The sequence below is a fragment of the Scophthalmus maximus genome, chromosome 19 (assembly GCF_022379125.1).
Source record: "Scophthalmus maximus strain ysfricsl-2021 chromosome 19, ASM2237912v1, whole genome shotgun sequence".
NCBI lineage: Eukaryota > Metazoa > Chordata > Actinopteri > Pleuronectiformes > Scophthalmidae > Scophthalmus > Scophthalmus maximus.
In genome coordinates this window covers 9,497,035-9,518,362 of record NC_061533.1, presented here as the reverse complement: position 1 = coordinate 9,518,362, position 21,328 = coordinate 9,497,035, and the positions used below count along the sequence as shown (strand labels likewise).

At 43.3% G+C, this 21,328-nt stretch overlaps 2 protein-coding genes across 3 annotated transcripts; both read left to right on the top strand.

Moving 5' to 3' along the window:
- Positions 1-1,427: 1,427 nt before the first annotated feature.
- rnf180a (ring finger protein 180a) lies at positions 1,428-9,239 on the top strand. Its single transcript, XM_035641060.2, has 4 exons — positions 1,428-2,572; positions 6,926-7,163; positions 8,127-8,252; positions 9,034-9,239. The coding sequence occupies exons 1-4, from the start codon at positions 1,583-1,585 to the stop codon at positions 9,237-9,239; spliced, it is 1,560 nt and encodes a 519-aa protein (XP_035496953.1). The 5' UTR covers positions 1,428-1,582.
- A 2,462-nt stretch (positions 9,240-11,701) lies between these two features.
- On the top strand, positions 11,702-19,764 carry rgs7bpa (regulator of G protein signaling 7 binding protein a). Of its 2 annotated transcripts, none has more exons than XM_035641062.2 (6): positions 11,702-12,417; positions 13,744-13,910; positions 17,542-17,672; positions 17,849-17,993; positions 18,430-18,500; positions 18,722-19,764. In XM_035641062.2, exons 2-6 carry the CDS (start codon positions 13,840-13,842, stop codon positions 18,811-18,813), a joined length of 510 nt encoding a protein of 169 aa, XP_035496955.1. In that variant the 5' UTR covers positions 11,702-12,417; positions 13,744-13,839; the 3' UTR covers positions 18,814-19,764. The 2 variants fall into 2 exon arrangements, with proteins under 2 accessions (XP_035496955.1, XP_035496954.1); XM_035641061.2 differs by lacking the exon at positions 11,702-12,417 and adding an exon at positions 12,508-12,717.
- Positions 19,765-21,328: the final 1,564 nt, after the last annotated feature.

The following is a 21,328-nucleotide window of genomic DNA, read 5'->3' as shown; positions in this document are numbered from 1 at the left end:
CTGTAGGAATGATGTGTGTGTGTGTGTGTGTGTGTGTGTGTGTGTGTGTGTGTATGTGTGTGTGTGTGTGAGAGAGAGAGAGAGAGGGGGGGGAATCCCTAGAAATCAATCTCAATTCATTTTGCCCTGTGATTATGTTTGAGCGAACTAATAGTATTAGCAGTGAGTCAAGAAACAGCCTGGAATAAAGACATTGCCTTTGGACGGACGGAAGGAATGATTTCCATTTTATTTGATGCTTTTACAGTTTTAATTACCACTCAAAGCGCGTAACACCTTGAGTCACATGCACCCATTCACATGCACATTAATGCAGGGCTTCTATATATAGTGCCTTTCCATTACACATCCTGTTGGTTCACCCACCAGGGACAATTTGAGGTTCAGTGTCTTGCCCAAGGACAATTCAACATGCTGACTTGAAAGAGCCAGAACTGCCTACCCTCCAATCTTGGATGTCACACATTTTGTCCCTATGCTGTCCTTTTTTTGCTCTGATAAGGAATCTTCTGTTCTTCACCCTTGGGCCGTCTATTTAGAGACAATAAAGCAGCCTGTTGGGGAAAATGAGCCATTGACTATGTCATGCTGACATTTTTCATCTAAAAGGTTTGCAAGTTCTCCATGTTTAGAAGTGTTCTAGGTGCAAGTATACTGGAAGTCTTTGACAGGGACGAGCCGCTGGAAACACGCCAATGAATCGCAGGGCCAACACACAGAGACAAACAACCATTCACATGCACATTCACACCTATGGTCAATTTAGAATCTCCAAATAACTCTAACCCTATTTTGCATATCTTTGGACTGTTGGAGGAAGCCAGAGTACCAGAAGAGAACCCACCCACGAGGAGAACATGCAAGTCCTCACAGAGAGGCCCTGGTTGGTTCGAACCAGGATGCGAACCAAGAACCTTCTTGCTGTGAGGCGACAGTGCTAACCACTACACCACCATGCAGTCCTGGAATAACCAGAGGAATTATATTTCATTGACAACACACAGACACACACACACGCACACACACATACAAACACACACACACAAACACGCGCGCACACACACACACACACACACACACACACACACACACACACACACACACACACACACACACACAAACTGCTATAGAATAAAAAAAAGCTGACGCCGTGGTATGGATGAGTTAAAAAAAAAAAAAAAAAAAAGAGGCTCTGGCTTTTTCATCTTATTTTGGTGTGTTTTCACTGGTTGCATAGAGAAGTGTTTTCTATAGGTCACACAGGACAATAGTGAGGCCGTGAACAGTGCAACTATTGTAATGGGGCTCACCAGAGGGACTTTGTCTTTGTCAATAGAGTGGAATGTCCCAGGGGGCTTACAGGGGCAGCATATGCCAGGCCAGAGGGCTTCACTGTTTACCTCCTCTGCACTGGAACAGTCCCTCAAACTCTTAAAAAAATAAAGGAAGAAAGAGGTTGACTCTAAACATCCAGAGGAAGTTGGGAGCAGAAACAGGACTGAAGGAAGGATGACAGGGGAAAGACGAGGCTAGCTGATTGAAGTCACATCAGACACGTCTGAGTGGCTGCAAAAGCGTCGTCATGGGCTCCCGTGCAGGGTCCTCTGGTGTGAATGGCTCAAGCCGAGTTGGAGGTCATGGAACTGAGGAAGAAAACCACAACACTGAGACACACGCCTCGTGTTTAAAGGCAGTAAGACATCGACTGGGAAGTGCAGATCCAGCTGGACAGGGAAGGTCAAGCAGTGCCGAGCACCTGATGAGACCAGCCTTGCCGGGGAGGAAATCACACAAAAAGACCTTCGGTGATGTCAACAGAGGGAGGTGGAAAGAGGGCAACCAAGAAACTGATGAGGAAAGAAACAATGTTGAACACGTAGAAAGCAGGGACAGAGGAAAACAACGGCAGAGAAAGACTGAAAGAGCTGAGACACATGGAGATGGAGCCCAGGAAAGACAAGGAACAGGAAGCCCTGAAAGTTTGTCCAGAAGTAATTCTTGGGAAGTGCGAGAAGGATCCAACAATTTGCCGAGAGGACACACATGTCCCCGACCTCTTAGTATTGGCTACTCCCAGACCAACACCATCAGTTTAAATGCTCAATCCCCTCGGCCCGCACTGAGGTCCATGTCTTCTCAGCCCACCATCCAATCCAGATCCACACGCCTGTCACCCCAGGGGCGACCTGCAGGCGACCTACACCGCTTCCCATTTAGTTCATCCAGCAATCTGGATCCATTCTGGGTGGAGGTGAGAACAGGGGGAGCAACTGGAAGATCAGGGCCAAGCCATCATGGCTCAGAGTTAGGAGCAGAGGAGGAGGGGGAAGTCGACGGCGAAGAAGAAGAGGAGGAGGAGGAGGAGGAGGAAGACGTGGAAAATGCAGAGGAAGAAGGCAGTGGTGTGATGGAGGTGATGGGTCGAACCATGACCCCGGCAGCGGTGCCCCCCTGTGTCTCTACTGCAGAGAGGAGGATGAGCAAGAGAGAGAAGAACAGGATTAAGTGTCTGAGGAGGAGGCAGCGGAGAAGGGAGCGGTGGAGACAGAGTCAACTGCAGGAGAGCACACAGGTGAACGGAAACTAACAGAGCCGTCATTATGATGATGGGTACTGAAGTGTTCTCAAACCAAATATTTTAAAGAACCACAGAAGTGCTGATGTGATTATTAAATTATTTATTTTTCTCTCCCATTTCTCAATCGATAGTATAATAAAATGTAAATCCTGAATCAGCAATTGACGCAATGTGGAAAAAACGGGGAGACGCAGGGTCAATGATCTACTGCTGAATGACTCACATGCTATTATTTACCATATCAAACCTTAAAATCCCTTTTCATGTGCAGTCTTTATTTGTGTGCATTAGAATTGTAGTTCACATTGAATAAGACAAAAAAAAAACACTGGGTTTTTTATTTTGGTGGTATGATGACTTGTAGTAAATAAGTAGACGCAGCAAACAAAAGTTTCTCAAGTGTCGCTGTGAGATTTATTGTCGGGCACCTCAGCACTTAAATGACCTAACTGGTCCACTTAAAGGTCTATTTGCATTTTAAGATGGAAGGTTAAGGCAGTGTGTGTGTGTGTGTGTGTGTGTGTGTGTGTGTGTGTGTGTGTGTGTGTGTGTGTGTTAGTGATACAAAAATCTGATTTGCTGTGTCACTACTTTCACTGTATTTATTTATGGCACTTTATATGACAGTGTGTAGTATCCGGCCACATGTATATATATATATACATATATATATATATGTAAATATATATGTGTGTGTGTGTGTGTGTGTGTGTGTGTGTGTCACCCAGACTCTGACTCTCGACAGCCCCATCAGCACCAGGCTCTTCTCAATAGCCATTGTCTGCGCAGTCTAAAGTGGGGTTACATCTGAATCAGTTGCATGATGAGGCTTGCGCAGAGGGCCCTTCAAAACCAGGCAGACAAAAGAGCAGATTCTGTTTTGATTGGCTGCCGCAGATCTGCAGTCATGTGGTGGGTTGAAATTATTCTAACTGCTGCATTAGAGAAAGTTGCATAGAATTAGATGCTTTGAAAGTGAGTATATCCATTTTGTAATTGTTTTGTTTTTTTAGCTAAGATATTCCTCTTTGTCTCTCATTGAAGTTGACGTGTCGTGATGTTTCTGGCTCCAACAGATAGAATTGTTGTGATTGTTACGTGGTGGATGCACCATGAGGAGAACGCATGATGCACTGTCAAACCTTTTCCCAGCTTGCCACAATGTTGTGTAGTTTATAAAAAAATGTAAAAAACTCAAAATGTTGCTTACATCTTACATCTACATTGTTTTTTTATATATATATACACAACAAAAATGTCTAATAGGCTATTTAAGATTCATTTCAGTTTATTTATGACTCAAACAAACAAGTTAGTCAGCTTTTATGGTGCTTGGGGCATATTTGAACCTTCATGCTAAGCTAACCTAATCGCGCCCTAGCCCCAGCTCCATATTAAATGCACGAACGGACAGTGGTATTGATCCTCTCACCTAACTCTCAGACAAAAAGCAAAAAGGGTTGATTTTTCCAATTAACTATTTCTGTAAACTTTGATTTATTCAGGATAAATTGAATGGGCTCGCTCGCTCATTTATCATAATCAAGGCTCATTGAACACGCACCGTCTTTTCTCAGCTCTGTCCAACTTTGCACTTGCACAGTTACATTCATTCCCACTTGGCAGCAGTTCAGTACAACTGCAACATTTCTGCTATTAAAGTAACATTACTGCACTTGGAAGTACTACTGGCAGGTCAGCATTACTAAACAACGTACTTGGTTGGTGGACAACTTAGTTTTAGACCTCAAGTCGAAAGTCTTGCGGTGCTTTCTGCATGCAGTGTGCCGTAGGTCAAAGGTCAGAGCAGGTGTTATTGTCGTCCAGTGTTCCTCAGGAAGTGGTTTCATCCGGTGTGCTGAAAAGGCAATTAGTGCTGGATTGTTCAGAAACCCTATTCAGCTCATCTCATTGCTCTCGTACAGAAGCGGAAATGTGGTTTTAGTTGCAGTCAACCCTAACCCTTAGTAGTAAAAGATTTATGAATCTTTAAAGTTTACACAAACTCCATTTTTTTCATGGTAGTGGAACTTTAATCAAACCCCAGTCAAATCCATCTTCATATTCCATGTACTTTTAAAAAAAATGTATTAGTTTATGCTTCTCTATGACGAAGACTAGGTGTATTTTTTTTATTTATGTAGATATTTGCCATTTAAACCAAGACAAATCTGCCATGTGACAGTGCATGTTGCCAGGGGAGAGCCTCAGTGCCCGTGATAACTTGGAAACTACGAGCGCGGTATTCTCTCCTGTGTTAATGACACACCTTGGGAGGAAGGGCTGGTGTGACAGGGAGGTCCCTGGAGCTCCCCCTGGGTGAGAGAGCGGTAATTACTCTCTGTGTACCCCCAGGCTCTCTCAAATCCGGAGCTTCCGACGCCATTCTCCAGGCATCTACTGACACATGGTGTGCGGAAGACCTGAGGGTCCCCCAGATACTGTTCTCAAAATGAGTTGTGAGTTGTAGTGTGGATTTGGGCGCGGAGGCACTTGGGAGAGGGATTCGAGCGGTGGGGGTGGCAGATCTATTGTGCCGTATGAAATTAAAAAAAAGATGCCAGCTAGATTAAAATAACAAAGGGTTTCCCATCTACAGTGTAAACAAATGTTTGTTTTTTAATCTTACAGAATTGTGTCTGTGTGACTCATTCTATGACTAATGGAAAACCTATGATAGATTGCTCAAGATTAACATCATCCTGAGATGCTCCACTTCTCTGTTTCCTGTGGAGTGAATGGAGTTTGGATTAGGGCCAGTGTCAGGATCAGATTGCTCTCTCTGTGTTTATGCTGTAATATAAGAGGTGAGAAAATGCAGGTGGACGTTTCACTCCTCTTACCTCACACTCATGTCCTCACACATATTATTATGCTGCACAGGTGTGTGTCAAAGACATTTACACTCGCCTAATAGGGTGTACCAGGTAGAAAAGTACCAAGGACCACAAAGTAAGTCATTTCCACATATAATGTATTTACTACCAGCTGGTGAGATAAAATGCTGGAGTGAAAAAAGATATGCTTAAAACCTAATATGTGAAAGGCCACATCTCTGGATCGGTTTCTCTATCTGAGTAGCTCGCTGTATGTAGAAATGTCCGTGCAGAATTGGGTTTAAATTTTCAGGTTTAATATCTCATTGCACCTTCGGGCCTGTTTCAGAAAGCAGTTAACTATGGGCCTGAACCCTGAACTCTGAGTTGATGAACCCTGAGGGGGTTAACTTTTGTTCATTTTTAGTTAAGCGTGCGTGCATGGTGAGTGGAAAAGGCTATGGTCAATAGTTCTCCTATATCGCAGCTGTACTAGGTTTCTTTTGCTTGCTGCTGTATTGTATTGAGGCCTGTTTTTTGCTGTGATGAATCGATACAGTTGTAATGTCCTCTTTCTTTTAACTTTTGTTTCCTTGGATTGCTGTGCCCCGTCTGCAAAGCAAACACACTGAGGCAAAATCTTAAGTTTAAACCAAACCAACTTTAGTGCAGTTTTAACATTACATGTTTACATTTTCCATAACTTCAAAAGAAACAATGATTCATAGTGTCTTTATGTGTCTCAAGATATTTTACAAAGTTAGCCTGCAAAGTCATATTTATATCTCAGTGTTATAAAGACGGACGTGCATATATTTTATTCTGAGCTTAGAACGCTGTCTCTGTCCTTATATTGATAAATAACTGATCATAAATAAGGCAATGATAGCAAATATACGGTCTTGGCGAACAAACTTCTGTCAAATCAGGATTTTACAAACGAATGAGCTCCAATGTTCCAATGCTGTGATATCAAAAGGCCTCTTCGAGCTCAGCAGTAGAGGAGGAGATGGAGGGAAACTTTGGGTTTTGCTAATGTAAACCTGCCAGCAAGCAGTTTAGGTAACCAAGAAACTGACTCAGAGGTAAAGTCATCTCCATTTCTGGAATGAAAAAACCCTGACTATTCCCTCAATTTAGGATTAACACGCTCACTACACCTGCTTTCTGAAAATAGGCCCCCAGGTCCTGAGTAATCAGAATCTTGTACCTTTATATGTAGAGTGAGCTGAAAATGAAACCTTCGATTAAGTTGAATGGAAATTTGAAATTGGAGAAAAGCTGGAAAATAAATTTTAATTGAACATGAAAAAAAAATCACTCTGCATATCAGCACTACAGCATATCTGCTTGCAGATGAACACCTGCATGTTCTAATGTATGCACGTAAATATTCATCCACATACGGAGGAGGTCTGCAGTCATGCAACATATATTTGTCCATATACAAGCATGTATGCTGACACTGTGTGCCAACAATTAATTTAATCCTTTCATTGTTTTAAAATTATCGAGTCTCCTTCCCGCCCAGAGCTCGACAGGAAACCCATCCAGCAGCAGCAGTGAGGATGAGGAGGACATGAGCGCCGGGGACAGGGAAGGTTACATCTGCGCCGTGTGTTTGGATGTGTACTTCAGCCCTTACATGTGCCACCCCTGCAACCACATCTTCTGTGAGCCCTGTCTGAGGACGCTGGCTAAGAGCAGCCCGACCAACACCCCCTGCCCCCTCTGCAGAACAATCATCACGCACGTCTTCTTCCAGAAGGGTGAGCGTAAGGGCAAAAAGCTCCCAATGCATAAAACACCACCTCTACTCGTGACTCCTGTTCGGTTTTCTGGACTGAATTAAATTTGCGATTAAGCTGACGTTAGTTAAATTAGATTCATATGAATGAAATGATCGCGTCGAATTACATGTATGTTTGCGGCTGTATTTGTATTCTCGTGTGTGGTGGCTGTCACACGGGCAACATCCGAGCTGCGGTGTGTTCAGAGGGCCCAGCTGCAGATGTCCCACAGGGAGCAGGGGGGACCTTTAGTTCAGCTGAGCCCAGATGAGTCACCCAGATCGCGAAGACGGGATCAAACCCAATCTGAACATTTTTAGTTCCTGATTTCTGACTATCATAGGAAATAACAAGCACTATTCATAGAAAAACACATGTTTTTGGTTTTTTTACCAGTGACAATTGAAATCCTAATGCCACATACTGTCTTTACACAGCAATGTTATACAATACACTCTAATACTATGTGCTGTTGCACCTAATGTACATGCTGCATATTGACATACATATTTTATGTAACCCACATAATCACTGCACACTTAATACATAGGATGTAGTCTGATTTGGACAAACCCATGAATGAGTAATGAAGTTCTGTGATTCACGTTGACCTACTTCTAGACTTTTGCAGGAGGAGAAAATGAGCGGCAGTGGCCACAAAAAGACGTGGCCACGGTAATGAGAACTGCAGACACACTAAGGACTCTTGTTGGTGATTAGGTGACAAGGATGGTAGATTGGATTCTTGTTTTGATTACCAAAGCCAAGGTCACACTGAAACGGAACAAGGAGAAAATGAGGGAGTCTAGTGCTGCTTCATCTGCTGCTTCTTTTTTTTTATTTATAAATCCAACACTATCCCTCCAGGCCAACAAGAAGAGGAGGCGTGACTTATACATTCTCTTTTGTCTCTTAAGTTTTGTCTCTTTGTCTACCTTGCAGAGCTGAACCAAACAGCAAGAACATTCTTCCCAAAGGAATACCTGTCCAGGAAACAAAATTTTCAGAAAGCGAGTTGTGCAAAGTGGCCTCTCCCGAGCTGCAGAAAACTCTTCCGTATCTTTGGAGGCAAGTGTTTTAATTCACCGTACATGGAAACACTCTCTGTTAAATTTACAAGATAAGACAGATGCCTGATTGAGCAGTGATATACAGTACCCCCCCCTCCCCTCCCCCCCTGTGTCTTACCTACAAAATATATTACTACAGATATTGTGGGACTAATTAAAGTGCAAAATCTTTAAGTATCAAGTTGTCAATATATATTCAGTGGCAAGAATTATGACTTTCAAAAAGAAATAGCTCAATGTATTATACTTCAAATTAAGGAAGTATCACAACATGAAGAGACTGCATCAAGCCATACTTCAACAAAATAATGGTTATTTGAAACATACTGAGCAGTTTTATCTTCCCACGGTACAGACTTTTCACCGCCTTCTCTATTGTCCAACATTCACAATTCTACTGCGCAACACAAAATGAATATATTTTGTGAATCACCTAGAACATTTAAAGATATTTATTTGACAGAGACAAAAACAACTTTAAAAACAAACACGTAATATGTCTGTCGTCATACAATGTAAACTGGTCATTAGTGTCATTAATACCCCCAAATTCCCAGAAATGTTACTGAGCACATGACCTTTCCATCCCTGATAGTATCCTGCCTGTATTCTCTTGAAGACTCGTCAACACTGCGATTAATTTAAACACACGTGCATTAATTCAAGCACTGAGAAATCTAACGTGGAACAGTTTTACAGCCAGTTTTCATACGGTTTGGGTGGAGTGTCATTTTAATGAAACCCACCAGATGAGATGCCTCTTTTGTCACCTAAACCAGGTTTCCAGAGGCCGTCCAGTCCCATTGCCAGACGCCAGTTCCCCCATGGAGGAGGCTACCGTCTGGACGCCATGGACTTTGAGGACGACTCTCGAGGCTGGCGCTTTGACATGGACTTGGTCATCGTCTACATCTACTCAGTCAACTGGGTTATCGGCTTCTTCATATTCTGCTTCCTTTGCTACCTCTTCTTCCCTTCTTTTTGACAGTCTTGGAGAACAGTGATGGAACACAACAGAAAGAAAGGGGAAATGATGAAAACACTTGAGCATGATCGTAAAGTAAGGAATTTAAAATGAAGCGGAGGCCAGGCAAGTATATATGTATACATATATACATGTATATATATATATATATACTCATATACATTTCAAGCAGGTGAGATGGTGTGGTGGAAGGAAAACAACAGTGTACCATGCTTGTTGTCTCTCATTAATAAATAATTGAAATGGGGAAATGGTGTAAGGGATGTTTAGGAATCCAATGTTCTCTGTCTCCACGTGATGCACTCGTAATGTCAGTTGCACAACATGTCATGTCCCTGGAGGCTTTATGGCCGGAAGTTAACATAGCAGCTCCTGAGCTGGAGTGTTTTACTTTTCATATAATCGAATAAAGTTTACATTTTCTTTTATTGGGATTGCAGCCAACTGGAATACTCCAAATCAAACTTTCACTGACATATAAATTACTAGTACTTACTACTTTTATATTCAATCCAATTTTATTTTCTTCAGTTGTAAACTTACTACATCATCTCATGTTGAGATGAACAAAGTGGTGGTTTAAACATATGAAAGTAAAATTATTTTTGAATATAATATATTCAATAATAGTATACAATATTTTCAAAATATTACTCTGAAAAGTCTAATGGACAATGGAACCAATATGGATTTAATTTGACCTTGGGAAACACATACATAAACAGTTATCTGGTAATTGTGTGAATGTGACATTTCAACAGTACCACGGATATCAAATATTGTGATAATATTGTGATAAATTGGGGTAAATCACAGTTTATGAAAATAATCACACCCAAACCACAATATAACAACAAAAACAGAGGAATAACATGAGTGAACACTTCTTGGCTGGATTTTCATGTTCATGCACAGTCATAAAACTCATTTAAAAGAACAATTTGCTCTTTGGTATGAGTTAAGACAATTTGTTTTGGGTTTCATGAAAATCTGTGTTTCAGTTTATAAATTATTAATACACCATATATTTGTACAGTTTTTAGGATGGCAAATGCCCTTTTGTACTTTCCACCAGGCTTCACTTTCATTTTCTATTTGCATCAGATTTAAGTATGAGATGCATCATGAACCTATATGAGCTCTCACTGCACACGTTTGTCCCAGTTTGGTAAGTCTTTACAATTCCAATCAAGTTCAAGTCATTTATAGCCCATTACATTATCATGATGAGTCTTTTATCAACTAGTGATGGTTTACCACAAATGTGTTTATTAACACTTAACGAGGAGCTCATCATATACACACTTTTTATATAAGTTTGTGAAATATTAATTCATATTTATTCATATCATGGAGCAATTGTAGCATGTATTATCAAATAATTTGTAAATGAATAAAATATCATGATCAGTCAGTGTTTATATTATTTACTATTTACATTTCCTTCCTACGTGTAAATATGGTATGAACTGTGTTTAGATCATTGTGAGCTAACAAGTTAGGTGAAGTGGTCTGATGACACATCATATGTGTTCATATGGGCCGCTGCCTATATGAGAACTGGCACCTGGGACATGTACATGCAGTTTGTGTGACAGAATTTGGGGAAGAAAGGTTTTCTAAGAAGTTGACAATTCATTGAAGCAGTAGCTTTTGATTAACTCTGGGCCAAGTTTGCCATTTTAGACGATTCCAGTGAATGACGTACGAAGAGACCAGGGGATGAGATCCTGTGTCGCCGCATAATCGGATACATACAAAACGATTAGAAACGACACTTCAAGTCTCCAACTTCCCTGTGCAACATATGTCTCTATATGTTGTTTTGCTTTTTCTTTTTTTTCATTTTTACACATGTGAATAGCACTGTGGATGTGTGTGTGTGTGTGTGTGTGTGTGTGTAAAGCACACACATTGATGGATTTTAATAGCCTTTCTTTCAGTTCACACTGAAATGGACCCAATTTATTCAGAATATCTTCCACATACTTTCCTTCCTGTGGCACTGAAAGGAAAATTAGGGCACACAGTCATCCAGCCGCCAATGGATTCGGGTGCATTTACAGTTTACCGTAAGCGTGAAGCATTTTGCTGCCAGATCTATAGGCAAATAATTTCCCATAAAACATTCCTAAACAACTTAAATTTTTGAATTTGAATATGAATTCAAATAAGGTAACATACACCACACTATATAAACGTATATCGATTGGGCCCATATCTTTTGGAGCAGACGTGAACATTTGATCTTCATAAAATGGACCTGCATAACCCTATCATGGTACAGTAGACGCGTACAACAGTGGTAATCAATATACTGCATATAGTCAACTTTAAATTGACCTCCATTAAGTCTGTGCTGTAATATTAATTTGACTTTACTGGGTGGAGGCTGTGTTTCAGACGTCCAGGGGCTCATGTGCAGCTCAAGGCGGGGGTCTGACTTGATGGGCCTTATTAGTATTCCGTCCTTTGGGTGCGCAGTGTTTCCAGCCACAGAGCCACGTCAGGCCTGCAGCGACTGCTCGTCTTCGACTGGCTCTCCAAGGTTAGAAACAGGCCGAGCTGCTGGAAACACTCGAAGGAGGAACAGAGGGCTGGGAGCCCAATCGAGACCGCGCTAGACCGGGAATCAAGCGTTTTATTCTTTTGTGCATTTACGCTTTTCCTCGTGGAAACACAGAAAGCTTCGATCGTGGACTCGTCAGTGGGGACAGTGGCAGCAGCGTTGTTTTGTCTCTGCTGCGAGGAGGAGGAGGAGGAGGAGGAGGCTGCGCGGCGGAGAGAAAGATCCTTATCGCCCCGTCTCATTTGTGCTTAATGGAAACGCGCAATCATAAAAAATGGTTGCACTTGGCCAACGTCCGTGAGCGCGAGCGTCTCCATCCCACATCGGCGCGTCAGAGGACACGCGGCAGCCAGCTGGACTCCGGCTCCGGGGCGTGAAGTCTCGACCGCGCGCACCGTGTGCTGCTGGGACTGAAGGTGACTCGCGCCCCGTCGCAGTCGAGGCGATGCGGAGAGGAGTCGCGGGAGTCGCTCATCCGCCGCTCGTCCCTGCGCTCTGAGGCTCGTCCGGGAGACGATCTGCTCCCGAGGGACGCGAGGCGCAGCCGGGGCAACGGCACCAGCCGCGGTTTGACAAAGCCAGTAGTTGGCGAGCAGAGGAGAGGATAAGGTGAACGGTCAGGTGCAGGGCGGTGGGGAGAGAGTGGTGGAGTTCTTCATTTTTTGGGGGGTGGGGCGGGCGGGGGGGGTGGTGGTGGTGGGGGCAGGATAGGACGAAACCGTTCTGTATTAGGGCTGTTTCAGTAGTGGATGTGTATGCATGAGTTCTGCATCGAATGGGCGCAAAAACCGCCCCAGATCCGCCGGGAACATCTTCCAGATCGGCAAGCCTCCCTACCGAGACCCCGAGAGGAGGGAGAGCACCGAGAGCACCCGCAGAGCCCAGCGCGCCGTGGCCGACTGCAGAATGGTAAGGTTCGCAACACGTCGACGGCTGCACGGTGCCCTCCGACGGATGCGGTGCACAGTGCGTAATCAGCCCGAGCTTGCTTTCTGTCTTCCTTTGTGCCGACACGCTCGGCCATCCCGCGGATGCAGGATGCACAGGCGACAGCTGCTAATAGCTGCAACAGCAACAAACCAAGACTGTAGTTCAGTCTGAGATACTAAAAATAGCCATATGCATTTGCATTGCTTTGTGAAGCCGAACAGATCATCCCCGCGTGCAGATGTGGATGTGCGGTTTGCATTTTGGAGTGTGGGAAAGCTGCTGGATGATTCTTTTTAGTTTTTTAGTTGTTGTTTTTTTTGTGGTGTGATTTAAAAATGTGCCTGAATTACAAGATTGTCTGCGGAAGGTGTCGGTGATCATGGCACAGATCCCCTGTGTTTTGACAGACGCTGGCAGGAGTGATCGCCTCTCTCACCCTCTCATACGCCAGTGAACGTCACGCAGACTCGCTGTTCGTGTACGTCGCTGCAGCAGCATGCAGGAGCTAGGCGAAATACACCAAATATCTGTGCCCCGTGCAGGCTCAAGACCCGACGGGGTGCAGATATTCACACTTAGCACAATGAGACCAACCACCAATAATACAAATCCTTTAATCCAACGTGCATTCGGATACATCACTGGGATTATGTGCAATGTTGCGATTTTTTGAAATACCAACCATAAGCAAATCACCTTGCACTTGCACTGGCAGATTATTTGCACCCAGAGTGGACAAAAAGAAAGCAAAAAGAATAGTAGGGGCTGTGGACACACACGTTTTCATGTTGACAAGTCAATATGCAGGCGGTGAGGGCAAAATGCTCTACTCTACTGCAATGACCAGGAAAGGAAACCACCAGTGAAGCAAAGGTCGTTTGTTACATCTGCACGTCGCTCACTTCACTCTGTTTATTCGGTGAACAACCTTGTGTGGTGTTTTTTGTGTGTGTGTGTGTGTGTGTGTGTGTGTGTGTGTGTGTGTGTGATTCCCTCGTCTCACAGATCGTCCAGGAATTCAATACACTCGTGGCTCTGTACCGTGAACTGGTCATCTCCATCGGCGAGATCACCGTCGACTGTCCCTCTCTGCGGGCCGAGATGCTGAAGACCCGAATGAAAGGCTGCGAAATGGCGAGAGCAGCTCATCACAGTCTCGCCCTGATATCGGGGTGAGTTGGCAACATGTGCGCTCTCCGCGGTGCTGAACGTGTAACTGTGCAATGATGCACGCGCCTAAAGTTGTAAAGCAGCTCATTTCCCTTTTAACCCAAAGCAAATCTCCAATTTGCATAAGCGTAAACGCTCTTTAGGCGCGCGTAAACTTGAGCCTGCTCCTTCTGCACTTCAAAGAAATCTTCCAAGTGTCTGCTGCGTTTGAGTGAAACTAGGGAGTTTCAGAAGTGTGTGTGTGTGTGTGTGTGTGTGTGTAGGGGGGGGGGGGGGGTTCAGCTTTTAAAAACCATGACATATCTAATTGCCATATAGGGAGGCAGCTTTACCAGGAAACAATCACAACAACAACATACTGTAACTGACCACTTCCCATTAGCTGCGTGGCTCTAAAACATTAATGCACAAAGTGGAATGGGAGTGGAAGATAATAGTATCTATGATGTGGAGACAATGACTTTTGGTGTGTTGTCTCTCCCTCTCCCTCACTTTGTGTGTGTGAATACTTAAACTCTGCAGCAATAATGGATGTTAATAAGAGTCCTGTTTTTTTTTGTCTCACATCAATAACAAAATATTCCACAATGAAACATCCAATGCAAAGTGATCAGGTTTCACCTTTAACTCCCTCAGAACGTTTTCCTCCTGACACATATTAAAAGTGATAGTGATGATAGTTTTTTGGCATCTGGTGGTAAAGTTGCAAACCGAAACCAACTGAGACCCCGACAGGGGACACTTTATGGTGGCGCCCCGCTGATTCAATTTCCGTTTTTTCCCACCAGCGCTGAAAATTTAACGCGAATGTGATGTATTCTGGACCGTTTTGTGCAACAACCGTATTCAACACGACGTAGCAAACATGGCGACAGACATGGAGGTCGGGTCGACCTCATGTAACTATATTTATCTCATTTTAAGTTGACGAAAAAACATCTGTTCTTTGTTGCAGGTGATTATATACATATGAACACATAGCTATGGACAATATTATCAATATCTGTGAATACGTTCTTCTAAATATTACACACTGCAGCTCTACAGATGTGTGGAAAGCGGGAAGGATAGCCGCCTGACATGTCTGTTGACTTTGACTGCACAACATTCTCTCTCCACTGGTGCCAGTGGATGAAGGGCAAAGCGACACTTGGGATTTGAAGGTCCTCCGTGAGGCCAAGATGCCAGCTGACTTGGCGTCCTCACACTTACAACTTAAAAAACAATCAGACAGAAAGAAGCCACTGGTGAGAGAGATTCTTTGCAGACGTCTGCAGTGCTAGCTGCCGGCCAAAGCCACGGCACAGTTGCAACAGTAACGGGCTTAAGTTTACTCAACTCATGGCCCACATTCCTACTCATCAATGAAACGTATGAACTATTTGCAGGAGACCTGTGAAAGCATTAGTGCTCTCCCACTAATATGTTTCATTGGGACGAGTTTGTATTAGGCTGTACTCCACTCTGCTCTGCAACCTATTTCCTGGCTCAATAATTAATCCACTTGCCATATGTTACAGTGATTTAAAAATGCACATCCTTCACTGTCTGTTACATGCATTACAAAGTCTTTCCGTTTAATGTATGGGGGCTTGGAGCTGCATTTGCGTGACACACTTGTGTGTGGTCGGCCAGTAAATATGTCTACCGCATATTCCCTGTCACGCAGGGGGATGCACCATACAGCATCCACTGAGCAGGGGCCTTTTTATAACAAGGCTTTAATAGCATCTTATTTAAGTCTTTGGAGGAACCATGCTGTTAACTATGCAGAATATTGTATTTTTCCACTTTATGGCTCATAATTACACAGCTGGATACAGTTCAAGACAACAAGTACCATTCATTGTGGCCCTTTGTCCGATTGCCCTGATGCTGGTGTTGCTATTGCTGCTGTTTCTGCCACAGCAATGGAGACGGTGTAGCAGCAGCATCAACGTCCTTGTCATAATCATCCGCAGCACGTGGCAGAAAACCCCTTCTGTGAAAGCTCTGCAGGCCGGGTTTCAATGTCCGTCTCCACCGCTGCTTGAATTAGACGGCGAAGATCATTCCCCTTTAATCGAACGAAGCCAGTGTGTCTGAAAGGTTCGAGTGTTGCCGGGGCCTCTCCGATGTGCTCCAGGAAAGCCGATAAGCGGGATAGCACTGGCGACAGCTGTGCTTTAGCTTTAACACCGCTGCATAGAAGGCAGCACTGTGACAGAACCAGGACGGGAAGGAGATGCTTGCCGTTGGAAGAGCGGAACGCAACCGCATGATTTGTGTGAAAAAATATTCTAACCAGGTGCAAGTTTCACACCTTTCCTTGCATCGTCACTTTCCCATGTGATATCACACCCACTGAATATCACCTGCTGCAAGTTTCCCCTCTGAGCACCGGATGAATATGGTTGTGAAAGTCACTGTGGTGTCTCATAAAAGCCAGTGATCCTCTCTGGGTAAATAATGAAAATACTGAAATGGAGTTTTTATGTTTTATTTTCTTCTTCAGTGCTTTTTATTTATACCTTCCTCGACAGTTAAACAAACTGAAAAGATGGACTAAGTGCTCTCAAACAAGAGAATAATGTAGGAAAGAAGAGCAATTTTGACCTTTGTCTAAACAAGTACGTCACTCATCATTGATGCAAACACCCAAGCTGTTCTCTCATCTGAAAGTTTTCATTTGCAGTTCTTGAGCCTTTTCCATATATTGAGTTGACATGTTTTTCTGGTATTAGCTAATATTATTAAGGATTTATATTTATTATTCAGGCTATTGGTAATATTAATGTAAACCTCTTTTAATAGCTTTTTTTGTTAAAAGTTTAGATATTTAAAAAAAAAATAAAAGCATCCCAGTGACGTTGGCTGTTTATGGAGAATTTTGACATGCTGAAACTTTAACACACCTGATTGTCAGTTGCTGTTTTCTCTTTCTTAACACAACATACAGGACAAAATCAACTAATAGAGTTATTTTCCTATAATGGGGTCAATCTGCGGTACAATATTTAATTGATAATTAGTTTAGGTGAATCTGACCTTTGTCAAGAATATTGTATTCTTTTCTAAATGTAATGTTTTTCTAAATTGGCACAGAATCTTGCCTTTTTTTTTTACTTCACCCCAGTTTGGAAGGTATATGCTGATCATTACAAAATCCTACTTCTTACATTTAAGGTCCTTCATAACCCGGCTCCCTCATACAGTACCTGTTGGACCTTCTCCATCCCTACAGTACACCCGAGCCCTGCAGCCTTCTGTCCGTCGGGTCCGTCCCCACATTTAAACTTAGCAGAATGGGTGAACTGTCTGCCACCTCACATCCGTCAGGTGGATTCAGCTGGACTGCTCAGATCTCAAATCAAAACACATCCGTTTAGTATAACTCCCTTCAGTCCTTTGACTGGAGTTGCTACCGGTCATTGGTTACACATCGAGTGACTGAGCTACTTGAGGCTAAACTGATACAGTCTATGATTAAACTGCAAAAGAGACACAGAGAGGCGATCTACGAATTATACCTTTTTTTGCTAACAAATAAAGCAAAATCTTTTTTCTAATTTTGCATCCATAAAGTTGGTCGTTGTATCCGGGGTTCATCGAGATCCGGTGACCTCGCTGTGTTACCACTTTGTGCCGTTTCAGGCCCGAGGACGGGGAGATCCACCCGGAGATCTGTAGGCTCTTCATCCAGCTGCAGTGCTGTCTGGAGATGTACATCACTGAAATGCTCAAATCCGTCTGCTTGCTGGGATCCCTGCAGCTCCACAGGAAAGGTGAATACACCAAGAACCCTTAAACCAGTACACACAAGTTTTCAATGATCACGTGATCTCATGTGCAATCTTTGGTCAGCTCTCGTCTTCTTTTCCCCCCACTCTCTTTGTCAGTCTGTTTTAAAAGATGTAGTGGTGACACGTGTTTAAGACCAGCTGCTCTCTGTGTACTTTAGGTAAGGATTTTTGCGGCCCTCCCGGGGTCGACAGTAAGATCGAGGAGAGCTCAGACATCCCCATCTTGGAGGACACCTCTTCCTCTCCCACTGACTGTCCTCAACTCTGCTGGCTGGTGGCCACTGACATAGAAAACATAGAAAGGTAAGTACCTTCTGTGTGTAACTGCTGTGTGTTTGCATTTGTTTAGTATGGTGTGAATAATTGTGCATGGTTATTTATGTTGTGATACATATTGTCAAGTATGCAAGTGAGTAATTTCTTAATTTTTTGTGACATTATAATGAGTCTTTGCAGGATTGAAAAGATCACAGATGCACAAAAATGTTGCATATTATAATTTACATTGTCAACAGGCATTTAAAGGGATATTTGCTATTTCAACATAATCAGTAATGTTATAGTTGTTAAACAATGTCACGTGTTGTGTGTGTGTGTGTGTGTGTGTGTGTGTGTGTGTGTGTGTGTCTGTGTGTGTGTGTGTGTGTGTGTGTATGTGTATGTGTGTGTGTGTGTGTGTGTGTGTATGTGTGTGTGTGCGCGCGCTTGTGCGTGTATTTGTGTATTTGTGTCATTGCAGAGATATGAGGGAGATGAAGAACCTCCTCAGTAAACTCAGGGAGACAATGCCTTTACCACTGAAGAACCAAGGTAAGATAGAACCCGAATACTTGTCATAAAAAATATTTTATAGTCAAAACATGTAAAGAGGAAACTGTGAGTGACTGTGGCTTGAAAAAAACTTTTCATAGGTAAAACTAGCCAAAATATAATCTCTCTCTCTCTCTCTCTCTCTATATATATATATATACTTATATATATATAAATAATATCTGACTTGGCTGCGGTGTCCATATGTCCATGTGTTTCAGATGACAGCAGTTTGCTGAACCTGACTCCCTACCCACTGGTCCGACAGAGGAAGAGGCGGTTCTTTGGGCTCTGTTGCCTGGTAACCAGCTAAGGGCCCCGCCTTTGTGGGTAGAAGGCGGCAACAAAGACACCATTACCCACTGTCCGTCACCAACTGTGTCTCCCACCAATCTATTACTGCCATTTTCATAAAATTGTCTCTTTCTCTTTTTTTTAAAGGCTGCCCATTTTATAATTTTATTTTGTAATACAAAAAAAATTGTCACTGCAAAGTAATGAAAACAAAAGTCATGAACTTATATTTCAAAATATTTTGCAACAGATTTGTCCCTTTTTTTTGGGTAAATTAAGTGTGATATCTGCTTGTCCAATGTAACAGAGAATGAGAGGTCCATGTTCAATCACTTCCACAAACCCGAGTCAATGAAGTGAGGATTCATGTTTTAACAAAAAAAATGAAAAGGGAATAATGATTGTTCGTTTGTGTCAGAAATTAATGTGGTCACTTATGAATAGATGCCGCCCGATGATAGCAAAGACAAAGTTCTGCCCTTGTCCGTCCAAGTGGAGATGACAGATTTGTGCAAAGTTTGTTGTGTATCACAGTCTCTGTTTTCTGTTTCTTGCTGTTTTTCTTCTTAATGTAACTTAATTTAGTCTTCCATAAACCAAGAACCTGTATCCAACTTTAACTTTCCAGCTTTGAAACGGAATATATGAAACATTACTCAAAAAGAAGAACTTCTTTGCACACAATATCTATCAATAAATCGAGACGTTAGACTTGTATATACACATACTCTTTACGCAGTGCTCTCTGAACCTTTTCAAAGTTGAAGTTGGTTTGCAAAAGAGCCTTTTGGGTGACATGAGCAGGGAGGGTCTCCCTTTGTCTGAGGCAATCAGTGCAGACGGAGGGCAGGCAGCATGGGTCTTGCTTATTAATGATAGTGATCAAAGTTTAGGGCACGTGAAGGTACAATGGTCCGAGCTGATGTAGGTTATTTTACATTGTTAATAAAACTTTTGTTATTGAAACTTATCGATGCGTCTTTCTGTAAGCTCCTAACATTTTCCACCAGGTGGAGACAAACCACCAAAAGACAAACTCGACGCAAGAAAATCAAACCTGGGACTGGTGGGGGCGGGGGGGGGGGGGGGGGGGGGGGGGGGGGGGGGGGGGGGGGGGGGGGGGGGCAGATTATCTCTATGAAGTCCATAAAGAGCAGGTTTTGTTTATATTCACAGAGGCTTGGAGGAATCCAGTGAATAAAAGACAAGGAGAAACAGATTATACCTTGGACAGGATCAAGCTGGTCACCTACTGTTGCTGCTGGCGTAAAGTATATTCTTTTTATCAGGGAAGGAAACCTCTCAAAGATGATCAATGGCTGGCACAGTCTCTTTCATGAATCCTCATCCTCCCTAAAATTGTAAAAGTCCAATCAGACCGTCGGCAGCTCGGTGCCTCTCCCTGGCACCGAGCTGTCGGCCTCTTGTGATAAAACCTTACATCTCCCACTGTCCGACAGCAAGGCGTTTACAGGAGCACACATGGTGACACATTAAAGGAGGAAATCTGAATTCTTCCACACGAGAGGGGAGCGATCACATGAGGTAAATGAATATGTTTGATGAGTGTGGAAAAGTGATCTGAATGTGGTATAATGTTATTGCCTTCTCAGTCAGAGGACCTCAGCCCAACGCAACACCCATGGGAGAATTTGGGCCAACGTAATGCCACCAGACACAACACAGTGCAACTGAGGGATGCTCCATTTGCCACCAAAGCCTTTTGGTGAGATGGAGAGAAATGAAGTAGCTGGTGTTTCACAGGGCTGTTCAAACACCCACACCCACACACACACACACACACACATACACACAGCGTGAGAGGGCAGTGGGCCAGAGGCAGGAATAGACTGTCAGCAGGGCTTTGCTTGGCAGCCTGAGCAGTGTCTGGTTGAGACAGCAGAGGACATCTTATGAGACACGGACCGTGTCCGTCCAGAACATTTATAATCCCAAGCGACAGAGACACTTGTGATACAATCGTCCTCAATCCCAAGTCCTATACATTCTGTCTAATGTGCACAAAACTGAAACACTGTGTGACAGTGGTCATGCAGACCACAGAATTGTGCATGACCACAACTCTGTACGTTTCTATGGGTGGTTGTGTAAACTCGGATGTCCCTACTCTCACAGGTTTCCCACGTGACCGTTGGTGCAGCCTGTCGTGTTGCGCTGTGGCCACTTGCGGGCGCCGTCTTACAGTGTTCGTCCCTGAACACATTTTGCCCAAATTGGATTTTCTACAACTCACATCAGCAGTGGTACACAACTCCAAAGAAGAACGGGGGTAAAAAAAACTCATTATCTTTATCAAATACGACAACGAGAAGATATTGCAAATTGACTAATATACAATATTATAATATATCATAATCAGCAAGGGACCCAATCTTGCACCTTGTGACTGTGAGAAATGTCAGTCTCCCCAATGACATGGTCATCTGCTGTACTTGTTCTGACTGTCACATTTTTTTTTTTTGCGCCAACAGAACTTCCTTACTCAGTCGGTGTAACATGTCATTGGTATGCAG